This window comes from Globicephala melas, chromosome 12 (genome assembly GCF_963455315.2).
Source record: "Globicephala melas chromosome 12, mGloMel1.2, whole genome shotgun sequence".
Lineage (NCBI taxonomy): Eukaryota > Metazoa > Chordata > Mammalia > Artiodactyla > Delphinidae > Globicephala > Globicephala melas.
In genome coordinates this window covers 12,012,472-12,033,942 of record NC_083325.1, presented here as the reverse complement: position 1 = coordinate 12,033,942, position 21,471 = coordinate 12,012,472, and the positions used below count along the sequence as shown (strand labels likewise).

The 21,471-nt window shown below is 46.0% G+C and overlaps 2 protein-coding genes across 5 annotated transcripts in view; one reads left to right on the top strand and one right to left on the bottom strand.

Annotated features, from left to right (window-relative positions):
• Positions 1 to 5,824, top strand: part of ZC3H8 (zinc finger CCCH-type containing 8) — a 37,534-nt gene extending 31,710 nt beyond the window's left edge. Inside the window, exon 9 of one of the 3 annotated variants that reach the window (XM_060309463.2) lies at positions 2,124 to 5,824. The gene's annotated coding sequence lies outside the window, so the exon portion shown is untranslated. Of the gene's footprint in view, positions 1 to 2,013 lie in introns of all 3 variants that reach the window. The other 2 variants (XM_060309464.2, XM_060309462.2) reach the window with 2 other exon arrangements.
• Positions 5,825 to 17,274: 11,450 nt separating this feature from the next.
• The window catches only part of FBLN7 (fibulin 7), a 49,379-nt gene continuing 45,182 nt past the window's right edge, over positions 17,275 to 21,471 (bottom strand). The window contains exon 8 of one of the 2 annotated variants that reach the window (XM_030837363.2): positions 17,275 to 21,186. In XM_030837363.2, coding sequence (XP_030693223.1) covers positions 20,814 to 21,186 — 373 coding nt within the window. In that variant the 3' untranslated portion in view covers positions 17,275 to 20,813. The remainder of the gene's footprint in view (positions 21,187 to 21,471) is intronic. The other variant, XM_060309557.1, reaches the window with a different exon arrangement.

The window sequence follows — 21,471 nt, the reverse complement described above, 5'->3', positions numbered from 1 at the left end:
TTTGACAGTAGCCTACCTAATGGGTATAAAAGGTGGTTATCTCATTGTAGGTTTGATTTGCATTTCCCTAATTAGTGATGTTGAACACCTTTTCATGAATACTCTTTTACTTGAAAGAATAACTCAGAGGCAGGGACTTCCCTGGTGGTACAGTGGTTAGGAATCCGCCTACCAGGGCAGGGGACACGGGTTTGATCCCTGGTCTGGGAAGATCCCACATGCCATGGAGCAACTAAGCCCGTGTGCCACAACTACTGAGCCTGCTCTCTAGAGCCCACGAGCCACAACTCCTGAGCCAGCACACCTGGAGCCTGTTCTCTGCAACAAGAGAAGCCACTGGAATGAGAAGCCCGCACACCACAGCGAAGAGTGGTCCCCGCTCAACAGAACTAGAGAAAGCCAGTGTGCAGCAACGAAGACCCAACACAACCAAAAAAAGAAAAAGAAAAAAAAAAAACTCAGGGGCAAACTGTTTGGTTTTTTCAGATGTGGATGTTTGGCAAGTAGATTTTCACAAATGAATGGAGTGACCCTGTCACTTCAAGAAAAACAACTGAAAGTATATGTTATTGATGATAAAGTTCTGGTTTTTGAGCAAAAATTACAGTTTTGGAACATTTGATCTGCCTCTGTGAGCTTGAAAGCTTTCCTGTACTTAAAGACTTTTTGGTAAGATTTGTTGGTGATGATATTAAAGAATGTGATTCTTAAAATGCTATGGAATGAAGCATTTGAAAGATCTGCATAAATTAGTAAGGTAATATTTTCCAAATAAATGATGCATGATATTATAAAGTATGCCTGTGTAAAATATACATCCAACCTACAATGTAGATTAATAGATTTTAATGTAACAGTACAGAAAATTTCTTGTTGTGGTTTCAGATTCTACATTGTAGCCAGAGATTTGTTTGCGCTTGCTTTTAATATTCATTGGCCCATCATTTTATTTTTAGCTTTTCTGAGTCAGTTTAGGTTTGTTTCTTTAATAGTGCATAGTGTTGGGTTTTGCTCTGTGAGCCAAGCCAGAAATCCATTTTTTTCTTTTGGTAAGTGAATTAATCCGTTCACATTTATTGAAATTACAGAATGTTTGATTTATAGTTACTCTGTATATTATGTTATCTCTGTGATGGTTTTTCTTTTTTTTTGCTCTTCGTTTTACTTTCTTCATCTAATTTTTATTCTTTTTCTTCTTCCACTTTTGTCCATTTACCCTTATTAAGTTTCCATTCAAATCTGGTCTGTATTATACTCTTCATTTTTGATGTGATTACTGTTTCTTCTGTCATTTCTGGGGTCAGTCAACTCTTGTTTCATTACTTTTTTTTTTAATCTTTATTGGAGTATAATTGCTTTACAATGGTGTGTTAGTTTCTGTTTTATAACAAAGTGAATCAGCTATACATGTACATATATCCCCATATCTCCCCCCTCTTGCGTCTCCCTCCCTATCCCACCCCTCCAGGCGGTCACAAAGCACCGAGCTGATCTTCCTGTGCTACGCGGGTGCTTCCCACTAGCTAGCTATTTTATATTTGGTAGTGTATATATGTCCATGCCACTCTCTCACTTCGTCCCAGCTTACCCTTCCTCCTCCCTGTGTCCTCAAGTCCATTCTCTGTGTGTCTGCGTCTTTATTCCTGTCCTGACGCTAGGTTCTTCAGAACCTTTTTTTTTTTTAGATTCCATATATATGTGTTCGCGTACGGTATTTGTTTTTCTCTTTCTGACTTCCACAGACCCTAGGTCCATCCACCTCACTACAAATAACTCAATTTCGTTCTTTTTTTATGGCTACTTCCATTTTTTTGGTTCAATTTTGGACTTAGTTTTTGAATTGCAATTCAAGTTGTTTTTTTTGTTTTTCATATACCTAAACTGGGATATTTAATCCAGCTTGGATTTTTGTGTTAGTTTTCTTCCGTGCATGTTGTTGTTGGTGGAGTCGGTAGCTAAGTTGGTAAAATCTTTACCAGCTCATGTGTTTTTGTTTTCTCTTTTCTTCTGTAGCTTTGTATGGATGAAGAGTGCTTGTGTCTGCCTGTTGAAGACTATTGAAGACTTGATTTGGAGTGGTTTACAAGATTCCTCACTTAAAGCGCCCTCTTGTGTCATTACAGGGATGTGCACCTCTTCAGTGGGTGGCGCTGAGGGATGAATGTAGTGTCTAAGTGAAGGGTTGGTCTTCACCAGGATGGTTCCAGCCATTGAAACAGGGGAGGAGCATATGTGACAGAGATGCTGGCTGGTGGGTAAACGTTGTGGCAGTATATTGCAGAAGTCTCTTCTGATTGATTGCGTTTTCTCAATAAAATAGGAAGAAGGTTAGGCTGAGTGAGGATGGAAGAGAGAAAACTACTGTGTTCCGCTGGGAAGACATTGGGATAATAGACAATGAATATACAGCTAGATCTTTTCATGTCATTAAATACATTCACAACATATTTTTATTGTTTGCTCGCAGTTCTGTTTTATGGCTTAAATTATGGTTCTGTGATCTTTTAAAACCAGTTTCCTATTGGTGAACGAAAAAGTTGTTTCCGATTTCCTACTGTTATAAATAAAACGGAGCAGTGTCTCTTGCTGTACCATTCCTAAACCTGGAGTTCTTAAATTTTTTGTTGTTAAAATTTAAGAATGGTTATCTTTTTCATTGGTTCATAAACTGTAGTCACATTATACACTTGTAGAACATAAATTTTAGGAGTGTGGTGATATTTGTAATATAATATTGCAATACAAAAATTTCCAAGCATGAATAATAAGATTCTAAATATGTACTTTTATATAGTGGTACTGATTATTATTAGAAAAATGAAATTGAAACTATTATCATAATATTGTTTTATTGCTGTGAAAAATAATAGCATCACTAACTTGCTGTATACATTAGAGTCCACCAAAGTTAGTGACGCTTCTTACCAAAGTCTTTTTTGAAAATATGAGTCAGAATTATTTTGGTTGTAACCTAATCCCACAAAAGCAAGAAAGGGAATTGCTTATACTCAAGCAAAGGTATATCAGACAAGACCTGGGAAAGTAAGAAACAATGATGGATCCTGGGCCCTTAGCACCAGGAGTATGTGAGCTGAGAGTGAGTCATCTCTCAGCGCCCATTGCAGTCTTCCACATTCACTCCATGGCTGTGATAGGAAGGAGGGAAAGATAATGCACTAGAATCGTCCAGAGGAAGTCACAGGGGAGAGGGGCTGAGTTGATGCTTTAAGAGGGTTCATTACAAGAAGCTTCAATAAGTTAATGAAATTGTGCAAGGGAGTGGTTATATTACCTGTAGAATTGATACTTCATATCTTCTTTAAAGATCACATACAGTGTAAAGGAATTCAGGATCTTGTCATAGGGCACAATTGTAGAAGGTACATTTTATGGCCAATCTGTACATAAGCTAACATTGGCTGACATAAAGTTTATGTATAAGAAAAAAGTAATTCTTATATTCCAAGAGACAGTACCCACCTCACCTGTAAACTTAAAAGACCAAGCAGAGATTTGAGGGAGTGAGAATCAGAGAAGTTTAAATAGCTAAAACTATCATTATTTTGAAGAGGCAGACATCGCTGTGTCAGTGAAATCTCTTAACTTGTGTTAAATCAAGTTGAGGGAGAGACGTTTTCCCTTAGATGTGCCCTGTGCACCTAAAGCAGCCATCAGGCTGTGGGTCTCTAGTCTGTGGGTTATTACAGCCCTTTCTAACTGGACTCCAGCCTCCAATTTCCACTTTCTACTCTACAATTCTCTAAAGAGAGCTTTTCCTCAGAGCAGATTTCCCAATGTACTGCTTCAGTCATGCCTCCACTGTGCTGTACCTTGAATCAGGGTCTGTTTGTCTGCCTGGCTGTAAGTGCTCTGAAGTCTGGCCATCTCGGCCGTACGAGGCTTTAGTGCCCATTGGCCTCTGCTCCTCTCTGCTCCCTTGGGTTTCCTCTTATGAAGTAAATCTCACTGACCCTTGATGCAGCTCCAAGCAAGTATGAGTATAATAATACCATAGGTAAAAAAAAATCTGAACCAGAGGAAATATAAGCAAGAAAGTTGTAATGGGGAAAGCCGTACATGGATTTACATGTCATTTGGTCAGCATGGTTATCATGGCTGTATTAAATTTATCTCTGATCTTTTAAAAAATTCTTTTGGCTGCACTGCGTGGCATGCAGGATCTTAGTTCCCCGACCAGGGATTGAACCCATGCTCCCTGCAGTGGAGGCATGGAGTCTTAACCACTGGACCACCAGGGAAGCCCTATCTCTGATCTCTTTCGGAGCCAAAACAAAAAGGATGAAGTGGTTATCTATTTACCTCTCATTTTCAGAAAAGAGGGAGGGTGCAAAGCCTAACTCTTCTAATAATACTTCATAAAAATGGTTCTTACGTAGGTCTTCATTATGGAAATCACTGAGTAGAATGGAGAGAATTCTTATTTCTAAGATTCTTTGTGACAGGTTTCATATAACTTTTTTACAGTCAGTTACTGAAAGCCACGTGACAGCAAAACTCAATTTTTGTCATTTGGTAAGAGAATGTAAGTCACGTATGTAGTCTTCCAGTGTGTTAACTTGATCTAGTTGTAGAATGTCAGGAATTCAGGCGCAGAGGTATTGAATGACCTGCTCCCTGTCTTAATAGGATTCCTGACTTCCAGCACAGGTACCTCAGTTCACTGACTAGTTTTAATAAACATAACCATTGAGGGGTTAAAAGAATACTGATGCCTGGGGCCCACTCCCAGAAATTGTGATTTTGGGAAGTTGGAGGGAAGGCTGGGATGTGGACATGAGATTTTTCAGTAGTTCCCAGATGGTTCTACATACGGCCATTGAAAACCACTGGTCTCAACAACTAATGGGAGTGCCATTCTTGCCAGCTTAAAAGTTGCTTTAAGCTTTATTTGTTGTTTGTTTGTTTGTGTTTTGGCTGTATTGGGTCTTCGTTGCTGTGCCCGGGCTTTTTCTCTAATTGTGGTGAGTGGGTACTACTCTTCGTTGCAGTGCGTGGGCTTCTCGTTGTCGTGTGCGGGCTCCAGAGCGCAGGCTCAGTAGTTGTGGCGCACGGGCTTAGTTGCTCCGCGGCATGTGGGATCTTCCCGGACCAGGGCTCGAACCCGTGTTCCCTGCATTGGCAGGCGGATTCTTAACCACTGCGCCACCAGGGAAGCCCCAGTTTAAGCTTTAAATACGAATTCGTGTCCTCTGGTGTGCTTCTGGAGAAGCTAACATCTCTTGAGATAGACGGGAAGAGGTTAGACGTTGCCATGCCTAAATAGACTCCCAGAACTGATGCAGCTGTCTTAGGGACCTCAAGGGGAGCCAGCTAAGCAGCTGAAGATGACAGAGAAAAGAGATGGGAAGAAGCTGGGTCCGTGAGAACAACTGAACCATGGAATTCTCCACTCTTGAGAGGAGATAGCCAACCTTCAGATTTCATGTTACCACACATGAAATCATATATTCTCCTTACTGTTTAAGCCATTTTGATTTGGACTTTATATTACTTGCAGCCAAAGGCAGGCTAATGCGTGTGAGCCAAGGATAAGCGACTTTTGTCCATCCAAAGGCCATGGGTCCCCACTCACCGCCCTCCTCACCGGAGGCTGTATTCACCCTCCGGGCTCCTGCAGGCAGCACACAGTAAGAAACGAGTGTATTTATTTTTGTGGTCGACATCTCTGAAATTGGGATGTACTTTACAGTTGATAGAATATCATATTTTCATTGGCAGGTTATTTTTTCTTATTGGTACATTAAAAATGGTGGCTCTTATTAAGTTACTGACATTTAGATTTGGTTGAATGTAATTTTTAAATGAAATTACATATGTATATAGGGAAAATTTTACTGTGAAATAAAATTTGTTATGGGATTTATTTTGGATTAATGAATTATGAAAACATAAAAAGGTTTTTAATGAAAACAAGTGATTCCCTGTATCCTCCCTTTTTCCCACCCCCTTTGTGGGAAGTAGAATTCTAAGACGGCTCCCAAGATTCCTCGTCCCCCGGTGAACACAGCTAGTATAACCTGCCGAGTGTGAGCATTACTGTGAGTAGGATGGACTTCACTCCCATGGTTAACTTACATTATATGCCAAAGATGAAGTGGTTTTTACCTTTGGTGTAACTAAGATCTCAAATCAGTTGATTCTGAGTTAATCAAAAGGGAGATGATCCCAGGTGGAGCCTAAGTAATCAGATGAATCCTTGGAAGAGACTGGGCTCTTCCTGAAGTCAAAGATTAGAAGCGTCAGATTCCCCTACTAGCCTTGAAGTAAGCTGCCCTGTTTCGAGAGGGCCGTGTACCCAGAACTGTATCCAGAACTGTACCCAGAACGACAGGGAAGAAACGGGAGCCTCAGTCTTAAAACCACAAATTACCGAATCCTGCCGACAGCTTTAAGAACTTGGAAGAGGTGCTCCAGGCTTGTTTTGTATGTTCCTACCTTGGCCCTTGAATGGGCCATTTCTCTAAGGAGCCCAGATTCCTTTTAATTGAGAAGACAGTCCCCAACTTAAAATGGTTCCACTTAGTGATTTTCACACACGATGGTGTGAAAGTGATTGCATTCAGTAGAAACCATGCCTGGGTTTTTGAGTTACGATCTTTTCCCTGGGCTAGTGGTATGTGGTAGAACGCACTCTCATGATGGGCAGCCCTGCAACATGAGACTAAACAACCGAGAGCTTAACGACCATTCTGTACCCAGACAACCTCCTGTTTTTCACTTTCAGTACAGTATTCAGTACATTACATGAGATAGTCAACACTTGATTATAGATTAGGCTTTACGTTAGATGATTTTGCCCAACTATAGGCTAATGTAAATGTTCTGAGACATTTCAGGTAAACTAGGCTAAGCTACGATGTTCAGTAGGTTAGGTGTATTAAATGCATTTTCAGCTTATGATATTTTCAGCTTACAGTGGGTTTATTGAGACGGAACCCCATTGTAAGTCGAGGAAAATGTAGTAGTTACAATCCAGGATCTGGGTGCTGGATGTGCTTATTGCTTTTGAGTCTGGTCAGCTGAAGACAGGCCCTGAGGATGTAGTGTGAACCGTCATACAAATCAAAGACAATTTAGGGAGGAGTGGATTTGGCTTTTGAGGAGCTCCCCATCTCTTCTGCCTGGTCTGGGGGACTGTGGGTCCTGGTTTTCAGTTGTCATTTTGGGGCTCTTGATGTTCAAGGCTGCTGTGGAGCTGGGGAGAGGAGAATGAGATTAGGGCAAGTCATTGTCACGAGGCGTTTTACCCAGATGCAGCTGTTTTTCATGAGTAAATTCTCTTTGAATTGTTGTAAGGCTTTAATTTCCAGAATTCTGCAAAAGTTGATTTTCACTGTTTTTGCCAGTGTTCTCTCATGCCTTTTATGGAGTAGTAGGTTTCAGAGATTCTTAGTCTGTCATTCCAGAAGTGGTAACAACAGTTCACTTTTTTTTTTTTAAAGAAGACGTTGGGGGTAGGAGTTTATTAATTAATTAATTTATTTTTGCTGTGTTGGGTCTTCGTTTCTGTGCGAGGGCTTTCTCTAGTTGTGGCAAGCGGGGGCCACTCACTATCGCGGCCTCTCTTGTTGCGGAGCACAGGCTCCGGACGCGCAGGCTCAGTAGTTGTGGCTCACGGGCCTAGTCGCTCCACGGCATGTGGGATCCTCCCAGACCAGGGCTCGAACCCGTGTCTCCTGCGTTAGCAGGCAGATTCTCAACCACTGCGCCACCAGGGAAGCCCCAACAGTTCACTTTTAAGTATTTGACTTTTTTTTTTCATGCCTGTACTTTAGAAATATTTATCTTTGATATGAAGACTGACTGTGTGCCATTTTCCTAGTCCTTTTATTTCAGAATCCCCCTTTCCTGCCTGGCGGTCCAGGAACTCACCTTCCTGGCAGGATGCTCCTCATTCCTGAGTATTTAGGGCCTTCGTTCCTGCTCCAAATGTTTAAACTGCCTTTTTCAGGGGTTCCACAGAAGTGGCCTGCCTTACCGTTCACATAAGTCTTAAATAAATACGAGTTTTGTATCCCAGCTGTATCCTGCGCAAAAATATTTCCAATTTATTTGCCTGGATGTGTTGCTTGGCAGGTAAATTTGTTACATGATAATATAAACTGGACTTCAATCTTGGACTTCCTGGACAGATTTGTGATTCAGCCCATATCTGCTGACACACCAGCTCTCTCAGCCTTCTGTGTGCCTGAGAACTGCAAGCCAACTTCAACTTCCTCGTGGAGCTGGGCTCAGTTAGGTGAACCCGGAATCAACAGAAATGCTCCTTATTTCAGCCAGAGGCACATAAAACAGTCATTTCAGTCCATGAAGAAGGAAAACCTGGTCCCAGTGAATTCCTGATTGTCTCGGGGGCTGAATGGCTGTCCTTGTGCGGCTGTGAAGGGTTCTATGTTCTTCCCAAGCTGGGGAGGTGATGCGAGCCGCCCCTCAGGAAACAGAAGCCGCCCAGCCTCCCGCAAGACCGCCAGCAGCTCTGCAGGGCTGTGCTCTTGGGGATGCGCCTTCCAGCTAGATCTGCACCAGAAAAAAGAAGGGGGAAAATGACCTTGACTTTCGAATGGGATGTGCGGGCCCCTCCAGCTGGGGGTTCAGAAGGCAAGAGGGGAAGGAGGAGCAGACGGGGAGACACTGCTGCTGCCCTCGGCCTTTGTTCTGTCAAATTTCAGCAAGATGCCGTGGCTGAGGTGCTGCAGCTGCATGAAGGACCATGGAACCGGCCTCCTGGGCCCACCCACGAATTAGCGAGGGTCTGTTCAGAACCGTCCAGGTCAAATTACAGGAGTGGGGAATGGGGGTTCAGGCCAGCAGTTGTGTCCATGGCCTCAGGCCCTCACTGGCCTTCCCTCTTTCCTCTGAGGCCTCACCCACATTTTCTCTGTGCCGGGGGCAGCTTTAGCGAACTTAAGGCAAGGGCATCCCTCGCCCTCCACCCTCCGTTGGGCTCAGCAGCCCTCACACCCCTTAAATTGCCCTCCCTGATATTCTGGAACTGTTACAGGGGGTGTGCGGTGTCTCTGTCTTGTTGAAGGCTGTACTCCCTGCAAGGGTCAGGCACATAAAAGGCCCTCACTCACTAGCCGTTAATCATTAAAATATTTCCCCCAACCATAGGAAGAAGGGTGGCCCTTTAGGTGAAAAGAATGAAAGTGATTTCTTAAAATGTTTAAGACTTGAAGTGGTAGAGGCCAAACCATGAAGCAGCGCAGCTGGGGATGATGGGTCCTTCTGCTCAAGTAAATCCCCAGACAGGCAGAAAGGAAGGCGGGTGGCTGACAGCAAGGTTCCCGTGTGTGTCAGCCCGGCGTGCACACACCTCCCTCTGTGTGACATTCGCATGTGCGTGTGCACGGGTGAGGGGCCCTCCACGCTTGGCACGGTTCCTTCTCATTTCCACACTTGGGCCTCTTAACTAGTACCAGCCGCCAGCTACCTCGCACACGCCTCCCAGCTGGTCACCGCCTACCGGTGTGTGTGGATCTGGGGAGCAGGTGGATCCCTGGTTGCTCACGTTGGAGGTTGGTGCCCATCAGTCAGAGACCACCCGGCACCCCCTTAGGGTCCACAAAGCAGGTTTATAATTTGCTGCATCAAGACAGAGATTGCATTTCTGGGGACTGGGGGCAGCTCAACAGGAGGGAGTGAGGGAAAGATAAACAGAGTTTTTGAGTCAGTCCTGGGATGGCCTTGGCGGGAGTGGGGCAGAATTTGTCAAGTACAGAGGTGCTGGAAGAGCCGGCGGTCTTGTCCCTGTGAGCGAGCTGGTGTTAGGAGTTTACACTTAAGAGTTTGCGGCGCTCACACTCTGGGTGCAGTTTCTGGGTGGTGTGAGTCCCAGAGCAGCCTGTTTTGAAATGCTGTGGCTTCTGTGTCAATTTTCGGTTTCCCCCTAAGGTTGGCTGGCAGCCGAGCAGTTTTTCGCTCTTATCAAAGTGTGGCAAGTAAGAGATGGAGGGATGCTAGGAAATGACCTTCCTGTCCAGCAGTGGGAGGGCGTTGCGTGCATGATGCCCGAGGACACGGCACGATGGTTTCTCAGATTCAGGAAAGGCCCCGACTCTGAAGGAACTTCTGCGGAATTCCTGTCCTTTTTTTTTTTATAAATTTATTTATTTTATATATATATTATTTTTGGCTGTGTTGGCTCTTTGTTGCTGTGCGTGGGCTTTCTCTATTTCCGGCAAGCGGGGGCTACTCTTTTTTTTGGGGGGGTGTATACTATTTTATTAACATTTAAATTTCACCAAGAGTTCAAGCATATGCTAGTCATTTGTTCAGATTTTTGAAATAAAGACAAAATGGGCAAACAGCTTTAAGGGTGCGATGTACTTAACACTGCACAATATATTCACCAACTAGACAATCTAAGGGGCGGGATAACTATACGCTTTGGAGCACCAAGTATAGGAACAAGCCCTGGAACTGGAGGAAAAACCCGCCATTCAGGACTGCACAGAGGTCCTTGGTTGCCAATAGAATCTCCCCTTGACTTCAGACTTGAGACAAACCGAGGGAGCCTGTCAGTATCCAAAAACCACTGCCTTCAGTAACAGGATGGACTGGCCAGGGCCAATTCAAATTGTGGGGGCCAGTCTGAAGCGAGCAGGGTTGGCTGGAGGCTGGACATGTTGCAGCTGAAGTCCAGCATCGGCAGATGAGAGCAGCCATGTTCTAAAAAATCGCTGATTTCTACACAAGTCGGGGTGGGGGGGGGCTGCTCTTCGTTGCGGTGCGTGGGCTTCTCACTGCGGTGGCTCCTCTCGCTGTGGAGCACGGGCTCTAGGTGCGCAGGCTTCAGTAGTTGTGGTACACAGGTTCAGTAGTTGTGGCTCGCGGGCTCTAGGGCGCAGGCTCAGTAGTTGTGGTGCACGGGCTCAGTAGTTGTGGCTCACGGGCTCTAGAGCACAGGCTCAGTAGTTGTGGTGCACGGGCTCAGTAGTTGTGGCTCGCGGGCTCTAGAGCACAGGCTCAGTAGTTGTGGTGCACGGGCTCAGTAGTTGTGGCTCGCGGGCTCTAGAGCACAGGCTCAGTAGTTGTGGTGCACGGGATTAGTTGCTCCGCGGCATGTGGGATCTTCCCGGACCAGGGCTCAAACCCGTGTCCCCTGCATTGGCAGGCAGATTCTCAACCACTGCGCCACCAGGGAAGTCCCCTGTCCATTTCTTTTGACTCAATTTTTTTTTTTTGGCCGCGTCCCACCGCATGGGAGATCTTAGTTCCCCCACCAGGGATGGAACCAGTGCTTCCTGCAGTGTTAGTGCAGAGTCCTGACCACTGGACCGGCAGGGAAGTCCCTTGACTCACTATTGATCTAGCTTATAAATTGTGTTCCCCTTCTGTGTGTGTCAGAGGAAAAGGAAATGCAGGCCTTGCATTCCGGTTTTTAGGGCAGAACCTGACTTTATCTGGTACTTCACTTGCTCCACGATGTCCCCTGCTGTGAACGACAGCAGTTTCATACACTGTAGACCATGGGGGAGGGGACTTCTGAGGCTGCACTGTCCTGGTGGGTGGAGGGGGGAGAGCCGCATCTCCTGCTGCTGCAGGAATGTTGCTGGAGAGGTGGTAGGGGTGCGGGGGACCCAGGGTAGGGGCTGTGGGGAGGGGAGGAGCCCTGCGAGAGGAAGCTTTTGATCCTGCAGACCCTGAGGGGAGAATGGTTTTGATTTCATGTCCAGTCTTCTAGGCTCATAATCCAGGGTTGGGATTAAGAGTCCATAAGTCCTTCCTTATCCCTGGACTCAGTGAATCTCTTTATGAAATATGCTGATTGAGCCCCTTGTTTCAGCTCTTACTGCTGAAATAAGTAGAATTATGTCACTGCTGGTTATAAAATTAGTCAACTTCTCTTTCAAAAAAAAGAAAAAAGGCCACAATGTTTGAAAATTAGCCTCCTGAATGTCCCCAACGTGACTCTGCACTCATTGCAAAATGGTCTTCTCTGACTCTCAACTGAGCAGGAATTACACAAATAAGGTGATTGTGTTTTTATCACTTTTAAGTGCTCCAAGGTTATTGACAAAGAAAAGGATGACCAGGCTGGGATGTGGGCTTTTGAAGAGAAGAGTGTGCTTGGCACTGGGTGGCTGTCCAAGTTCTCCAGAATGGAGGTGCCCCCTCCCTCAGTGAGGTGGGATGGGTGACCCTCAGCAGATGCTCTGCAGAGGAGGCCAGGATACAAGGTGTGTTCATTTGCTGTAACAGAGGACCACAAACTCAGTACCTAGAACAATGGAAATGTATTCTCTCAGTTCTGGAGGCTAGAAGTCTAAAGTCAAGGGGTAGGCATGGCCACACTCTGAAGGCTCTAAGGGATGGTCCTTCCTTGCCTCTATCTAGTTTCTGGTGGTGACTGGCGATCCTTGGCGTTTCTTGGCTGTGACAGCCTAACTCCAATCTCTACCTCTGTCTTCTCTCCCTGTGTATGTCTGCATCTGTTTTCTCTTCTTATGAGGATACTGGACATTGGGTTAAGGCCCACCCCAATCCAGTATGACCTCATTTTAATGAACTATTTACATCTGCAAAAATCCCTATTTCCAAGCAAGGTCACATTCACAGGTACCAGGTGTTAGGACTCGAACATACCTTTTTGGCGGACACAGTCCCGCCAAAACACAAGGCCTGTTCTGCTCCCGAGGCAAGAGGTTGCAGTAGAACTGAGGTTGGGCCTTTGGGGCCTCCTAAAACTCCTCCGTGTTGCTGGGAAGCCTACCTCAGCCTTTGAGACATACCACCGTAGCCCAGTTTTGCAATTTAAGGTATCACTTGTGTGTGTGGCTTTTTTGTTTGTTTGGTGTTAAGCACGTATAAGGAGTTGAGTTCATCCCACCCCTCAGTCCGTAGCACGATCTCATCGTCAGTGATGGAGGGATTCTCCCTTATTTTATTTTTTTCCCTTTCTGCCCTGCGTCAGTCAGGATAGTTATGCTGGAGTGACAAACAGCTCTCAAATCTCTGTGGCTTGAAACAGCCAAGGATGATATTTTGCTCATGCTGCGCACATCGTGGGCCAGCAGTTCACTGTGTCGCACAGGTAGGCACATAAGCTGTCAGCGCAGCCTCCACCTGAGTGGGGCCAGATGCCATCAGGGAAGGGAAAGAACTCTGCAATAGTGTGACCGAACCACAAGGGGGCAGAAGTGCCCAGAGGTGGGAGAATAGGAGCGATTTGGCCAGATTTGCCAGTGTTTGCCCTGATCGCCAGCTCTTTTATTGGGTTGGCCAATTGGGAAAAAGTGGAATGAACTTTTTGGCCAACCCAACATTTTGCGGCTTGTGTGTCACCTTGTCCATGGGTTTCCATTAAGGATTTCCATCTTCAGGAGGCTCTCACTACTGTTTCCCTCCTACTCATCTTTCTAATAGTCCCTTCCCCAACCCACTGCCTCAGGGCCCTGATCTTTACAAACTAAATTAAAGCCAAGTTGTTTGTGGGTGCGATGGGTGGTCCCTCTTAATGCATTCACGTTGGTCCTCATGATTTAAGGTTCTCCAGTCATCAGTCTCTAGGCAAGTGTTGAGCACCTGCCGGGGAGAGCGGGTGCTGGGGCTACATCAGCAGGTGTGCAGACAAGATGCCTGCTCTCTCGAGACTTCCCTGGTGGTCCAGTGGTTAAGAATTCACCTTCCAATGCAGGGAACGCAGGTTGCAGCCCTGGTCGGGGTACTGAGATCCCACATGCCGCGGGGCAGCTAAGCCCTCGAGCCCCAACTACCGAGCCCGTGTGCTCTGGAGCCCACGCACCACAAGTAGAGAAGCACTCATGCTGGAACAAAGACCCGGTGCGGCCAAAAGAAAAAGATGCCTGCTCTCATGGAGCTGGGATTCCAGCCAGTTAGATCCAGGATGCTTTGGGCTACAAACAACAAGAATTCCATCTCAAATCCATTTAAACCATAACCCCATTATCATATGTAACAGGAAGTCCAGAGGCAGGAAAGTTTCCAGGGGTATTTCGATTGGGACCCCAGCTCCATCTGGCTCTGCCTTTCACCAGGAGGCTTTTTCCTTATACTAGCTTCTTTCATTGTCCGTAAAATGGTTTCCAGCAGCAACCATGATGACATATTCCCTCTTATTCAGTGGAAAAGATAGAGACCTTTCCAACCATGTAATAAGAAAGCCGTTCCCTTCATTCACTGTGGTTGCCTTGGAGCCTGGAGGGTGGGTGGTGGGTGATCGCCTACCCGAGTCACAGGCTGGAATGAGGAGTGTATTGGTTTACTAGGGCTGCCATCACGAAGGACCCAAGACACAATTATGGAGGCTAGAAGTCTGAGATCAAGGTGTCAGCAAGGCTGAGTTCTGTGGCCTCTCTCCTTGGCTTGCAGATGGCTGTCTTCTCCTCCCTGGGTCTTCACACGGTCTTCCCTCTGTGTGTGTCTGTTGCCTAATCTCTTTTTATAAAGACACCAGTCCTGTTGGATTAGAGCCCACCCTAATGGCGTCATTTAAACTTAATTACCTCTTTAAAGACCCTATTTCCCAATACAGTCACATTGAGGTACTAGGGGTTAGGATTTCAACATCAGAATTGGGGTGTGGGTACACAGTTCAGCTCATAACAAGGAGGGTAGGGGCTCTGAGCAAAACAGTTTTCTTTATGGAAGGTGGAAAAGGGAAATGGATATTGGATGGGCATCCAACAGGCTTCATGCTATGGGGAGAGACAGAAAACAGTAAACAAATAGCATTTCAGATAGTGAAAAGTACTTCTGAGGAAAGCGAAACAGGGAAAGGTAATCAAGAGGGATGGCAGATGGGTAGCAGCATTGGCAAGGGCAGCTGGGACGGCCGCTCTGGGGAGGGGACTTTTGAACCCACCCAAGTGGAGAACAGAATAAGGGGCAGAGCAAGCAGGAAACGGCAGATCCAGAAGCCCCAGGGTAGGAAGGAGCTTGGCAGAGTCCAGGGCAAGGAAGGAGGCTGGTGCATTTGGTAGCATCCCAAGCAGGGGTCCAGGAGGTCGGCGGGGGCCAGCTCACTCAGGGCTCTGGGATTTGGGGTTGCCCACTAAGGTCCGGCTGCACTCAGGGAAACAGTGGTCATGACTGAACATGGAGTGTGTTGAATTTCCACGTGGCCAAGTGACTCTGCAGAGATACATCTGTCCCGTGGGCAGACTCCAAACCACTGTACAGCCAGCATTGGAGTGAGAAAGACCCCTTAGAGGATGGTGCCCTTTCTCCAGCTTCCCAGGCCCAGTCCCCAACCAAGTTTGGCACTGCCTGCCAGCTGAAGGCGGGAAGGGAGGACTGAGTGCATAGCTCATCTTAGCCCACAGGACTCTGGCAAGGGGTGAGGAGCAAAACAAACTCTCCCTGTGATGGAACTTGATGGCTTGGGTGGGGAGGACAGATGAGTCTAAGAAACAGAGATCTTTATCTCCAGCACCACGTGTGACCACTCGGCCAACTGTAAAGGGAAGGAAGGCGAGATACTGTCCAAGTGCCACCACATGATGGTTGTGGATCCTGGCTCAGGTCAGCAAGGTATACATACCATGGAGCCTGTTTTTCCTCTAAAAAGTATATCTAAAGAGCTTCCTGGAGGTAAAGAACTAGATGGAGAAAATCTGATTTTTCATCTGGAGGTGGTGGTGAGACTCAGAAACTTCTGTCAGCCCAAACCCAGTTTTCACCAAGTCATACTCTCCTGTGTGCATGTCAGCTGACCTTGCCATGGCTTTGCTGATGCTGGATTTTGTTGGAAATGCTCCTTGTGAGAGTGAGTATACCAGGAGATGGCTTGCATGTCCCACTAGAGTTCCCTAGTAAGAACCATTTCAATGCCAGCTCCTCCATGAACTGGTCCCAGCCCTTCCCTCGACCTCTGAGCTTGGTGAACCTGTAGCACCACGCATGGGGACTTTAACTCTGTTTCTCCCATTGTCCCTGGTGAGATATGTGAAGATCTCATCTCCCAGCCTGAGTATAAACCCTGTCTTACGCAGGGATCATCTGTTTGCAAAGAACACCCAAAAGGGCTGTCTGATGAAACCCACAGGTCAGAAGCCAGATTTCCGGAGGCACTGGAGCCCTAAGCAGGAAAGCAGGAGTGGCACGGTTAGAACACGGCCCTAAAATCCTTTGAAACCTCTCAGTTCAACTCAACTCCGTGAGGTCCCGGGCCCATGTCCACTTCCCTTGACCCAGTGGCTGCCTGTGACTGTGTCAGCCAACAGTGTGGCGGAGGTGACCCTACGTGACTTCCGAGGCTGGGGCATAAAGGCCATGCAGCTTCTACCTTGTTTTCTGGGACATGCACTCTAAGAGCCCTGAGCCGCCATGTCAGAAGTCTGCCGACTCTGAGGCCACCATGCTCTGAGAAAGCCAACCCACAAGGAGAGTCCAAGGATAGTTTTCCCATTGTCATCCCAGCCCAGGCCAGACATGCAAGTGAGTGAATGACCCCTTCAGGTAAGCCCAGCCCCCAGCCAAGGAGTCTTCCCAGCTGAGGGAGGCACAGACATTGTGGAGTAAATATTAACCACCCCACTGTGCTCTCTCTGAATTCCTGACCCACAGAATTTATGAGCATGAGAAAGTAATTGTTTTAAGCTGCTCAGTTTGGGGATATGTTATACAGCAGTAATAACCAGAACACAAAACTAGGCTCCCTGCCTGCAAGTTTCCTTTCTGCCCACGTAGCATCGTCGTCCTCTCTGTGTAGGTGAGCCCAAGGTGGTCATCCCAGGCCTTGCTTTACATCACGACTTCCTTCAGACCCTTGAGATTCTGAGTCCTAATTCCAAACACCAGGAAATGAAATCTGATCGTCACCACACACGATCACAGTGTTTGCAACACCTAGGCTACGTGGATGATATATCTATGTATACTTATGCATCCAGTTAGTATATACTGACCACCCTCTTTTGCTGCCTTTATTTTCATAGCACTCATCTCTCTTTGAAATCACACACTTTTCTTGTGTATCTATATTATCTTCTCGCTTGCTGTAGTGTAAGGGTACCATGAGGTCAGGGTCTCTGTCCATCTTCTCATCCATTGTATGCTGAACAACTAAAACAGTGCCTGGAACACTGTAGATATCCAGGAATATTTATGCAGCTTATAAACACATACAGATTTTCATTGTTCAAGGTAAAAGTCGTAGAAGTCCACTTTTCTCTCCCTGCACTGTGAGCTTGGTGAAAGCTGAGTCAGTGGCTGGTGGACCCATTCAAGGCTGACCATGTCTCTCCTTGGGGCACGTGCTCAGATGCCCAATAAACCAAGCAGTGACCGTGACCATGCAGTTTATTGTGACCATGCAGTGATATTCTGTTTTCGGCTTATTTTCCTTTTAGTTTGCTAGTGTTGTAAGTATGACATTTTCAAAATAAGATGGTTTTTTTAAACCTAGCTAACCTTCCATCCCTCAGGAGCCTGTGATCCAGTTGGCTTGTCCCTCTTGTCTTCCTAGTGAATGCTGATTGCTACTCAGAAGTCCAGGACCGGTGGGTGGGCTAGCTGTGGAACAGCCCTCCATTCAGGCTTCTCCGTCCTTCCAAAGCAGAGTCTGGTGGATGCATAGATGTGAGAACTGGGGACACCACTGGGGCCTTCTTTGGTTTTAGGGACACAAACTTTCATACACTGTTCGTGGGGATAGAAAGTAGTATAATCCTTATGGAGGAAAAATTGGCCCTAGAGACAGAGAGGCAAAAATGCAAAAAGGCAAGTGCATATCGTTGCAGTATTTTAATAGCAAAGGACCGGAAACAACCCAAATGTCAATCAAGGGTGACTGGTTGAATAAACAATGGTATGTCCTCATAATGGAGCATTTTATAGGAGAACATTCTATCTGGTTCTATGGGATAATATTCAATATATTGTTAAGGAAAAAAAGCAAGATCAAGGAAAGTGTGAAATGAATTAGTATGCTATCATTTATCATGTGTTTATATGTTTTTAAATGGAAGGGTAAAATGGAAAAAACTTGATTATCTATGGTAGAAGGAGGACGTAGGGTGGAGGGGACTGGGTTAGTATATAGACTTCTCTGATTACAGCTCATTTTGTGAATTTGACTTTGGAACCATGTAAACAGTTTACACAATTACTTTTAAAAATTAAAATAAAAAAGCAATCTCTAAAAATTTAAGCAAAACAAAGTGAATAACCATAACCCTGATTCAAGCTTGGGGCATAACCACAGAGAGAGGAACTATTCCAAGTTATTTGATTGTATGTCCCTAATAGCATAAACCCTAAGGACAAAAAGAACTGAGAAAGAAAAATCTTAACTGTTTTCAGTAATTTTTGGATGATAATTTTGTTATCATTGCATTGTTATTCTGAGGATTTAAAACAATGTATAATTATTTTGGTGATTTTGAGAAGGAGGTCTTCAGAATGAGAGAGAGAAGAGCAGATGTAAGATCAATGAGGTTACATGACAAACCCTGTACTCCTGAGCTGGGTTGGAAGTATCAGTATAAACTCATGTAGTGTTTCTTCTTAAAACAAAATGAATAGTACTTATTTCCTAGCTCTTTCCACTGAAACCAAGAAACAATGACCAAACCACTACCAATGAGCCCTCCTTACACTCAGATTTTGATCTCTAATGACCATTCCCCACTGAAAGGAACCAGGGATCCCTGGGTAAAAAAATCGATAACTTCAGGGCTGGAGCATGTACAAGATGAGCTTGAAACGTCTTGTCATACAAGATAACTACAAAGCTCTTATTAGAGACCACTAGGGTCATGTCAAAAAGAATCAGCCAACTTGAAGCAGTTCACAAGAGCCAAAGAGGACAATCTGAGTGACAGGAAAGATAAGAACTGCAATGGATTGAAACGTACATATCAAATATGTTTAAACCATGAGTTCATAATGTAATGTAATGTTTCCAGTAAGAAAGAAAACAACTCTCCCTGGACAGCTTGGAAAGATGCCAGGGAACCACCTTGGAAACTGACAAAGGGGAAGAAGTAAAAAATGTATCCAGTCTCTCCTGTACAAACCAAACCTCAGGGCAACCAAATAACTGATGAAAGGAAGTTTCTCCTTATAAGGTATGCCAGCTAATAAACGAAGAAACAGTAGCACTAGAATACTATTTGCAACCCCTAAAGAAGTAGTGGGATCTATGGAATAATCATCAATAGTTGTTAACATCAGAAAAGAGAGGCAACTAGAGATGAAGTCCAGGACAGGTGGGTGGGCTAGCTGTGCAACAGCTCCCCCTGGAAGAACCTATCAATCACCACCAATAAAGTAGTCTTGCGAAAATAAACCTAACTGGAGTCTGACTGAATTTCTAGATATAACTACTGATATATAAGAAATAAATAGGACAGAGGACCATGTTCAAAGACACTACAGACAATGTAAAGCAATTATACTCCAATAAAGATGTTAAAAAAAAAAAAAGAAGACACTACAGAGACAGACTCAGGAAAACCCAGACTGTGAGAAATTCTACAGGACAAAGGACCTTCTAACAAGGACAAAGGAGGCTTCTTCCAACAAGCCTCCAGGTTGTCTCAATATATTTTAAAGCGTGAGAACCACCGCTACAGATTAGAGATTTAAGAAGTGAATCAACAAATTACAGAGCATGGACCTAATTCAAACAAAAAAAATCACGAGCCACTCAGAAACTTGAACCATGACTAAATACTTGAAGGTATTAAGGAATTATTGCTGATTTTTTAGGTGTCATTGATATTGAGGTTATGCTTTTTTAAAGTTCTTATGGTTTAGAGATAATGCTGAAATATTTACGGATGAAATGACGTGAGGTCCAGGATCTGCTTCAGAATCATCGTGGGGTGGGGTGAGAGCAGAGATGAAGCAAGATTGGCCGTGAGGTGATTGTTGAAGCTGGTGATTTGGACGTGGGGTTCCTTCTATTGTCTGTACTTCGCTATGTGTTTGCAGTGCTACCTTATAAAAAGTTTTGGAAGCCCCTTGCCAAATAACATGAAACTGTATTCCTTGGAAAGGGCTGTGTTTTCTTATTCATTTATCCCAGTGGGTCCAGCCTAGACAGGAAGAGGACCAGGTACCCCCTCCTAGGAGGAACTGGGCTAGCTCATGGTCAGGGACAGGCCAGGTGGGCAGGGATGAGCCACAGACTTACTTCTTCAGTTATAATAGCAGGTTACGTTTTGAGATATGATTTCTCGAAAGGGAATTAATTCAGGCAAAATCTACACGTGAACATTGGTTCCTTGATGTGGATGAATCTGCACTGGGGACCAGGCCCTGCCACGGCCCTCTGATGAGAAGGCTGGCAGGCGTGTCACAGAGGGGAATGCAGACAAGAACGTGCTGGGTCGTGGAAGGGAACCCTGCCCCCCCATCCCATGCCACGTGCACAGGGGCATGATTTGACCCTCAGCATGACCAGAACTACTTCATAACAAGGCTTGACTATAACAATACAGGAGGCTGGACAGTCATCTCAGACACATGCCGTAAGCTCTTCCCTCCCTAGCTAGTTCAAGCTCACAATGCCACTCAACACAGCATTTTGAAAAGCTGCCCATTCCTCTGTAAAAAAAAAAAAAAACAACTGCGAAAGTGCATAACCTAAGGCGAGGGCCTTAAAGCAGAAAAACATGTGATGGCAGTAGCTTGGGTTTGGGGCTGCGCTTTGGTGCCACTTCCTGGGACAGAGTGCGGCGCTGCCCTAGGAACGTGGGGGACAGGCAGATGGGCGGTGGGCTGGGTGGGGAGAGATGTCTGTCGCAGTCAACGCCCGCAGCTGAGTCTTTGAGGAAGAGAAATGAGCCCAGACTGCTGCACACCGTGACCCCATGGCACCCTCAGAAGTCATAAGGGGACACAAAGATGGTGACCTTGGACACGTGGTTGGCCTGGAAGGAGCGGTCCAGGTATTCGGACATGTCAACATCCACCTCCAGTGTCTGAGGTCCCTCCAGGGTCTGGACCAGGATCAGCTCCCCTGTCTGGCGGTCCGAGCGCTGCATTACAAAGTGGCCGCGGCTGTTCCCACCCACGATCCCAAATCGCAGGCTGTTGGGTCCAGGCCGGCCGGGGGCCGAGGCCGTGGCCATGCGGAAGAGCGTGATGGGCGTCTTCAGGTTGGAGGGCAGAGAGAGGTAATGGAAGGAGATGGTCTTGGGCATGTGGCGGCAGGGCCTGCTGTCCATGGGGCAGGGGTTCCGTTCACACTGGCTGGAGCAGAGAGGCAAAATGTAGGGAGCCGTCAGCCTTGGGGGAAGTCAGGAGGGGCTGCTCTGACCGGGCTTGTCTGCCCACCCGCCCTCCTGCAGAGGCCACCAGAGTGACCCAGCCACGGGTCCCTCGCCACGGGCGCTCCAGAGCCACAGGCCAGTGAGTGTGGCTGGCGTCAGGCCTGGCCATGACTCACCTGTATATGTACGTCCGGGTGTGCATGCATGTTTATATATGCCATTACTACCATTTTTACAGAAAAATAAAGCCGGGGAAGATTAAATA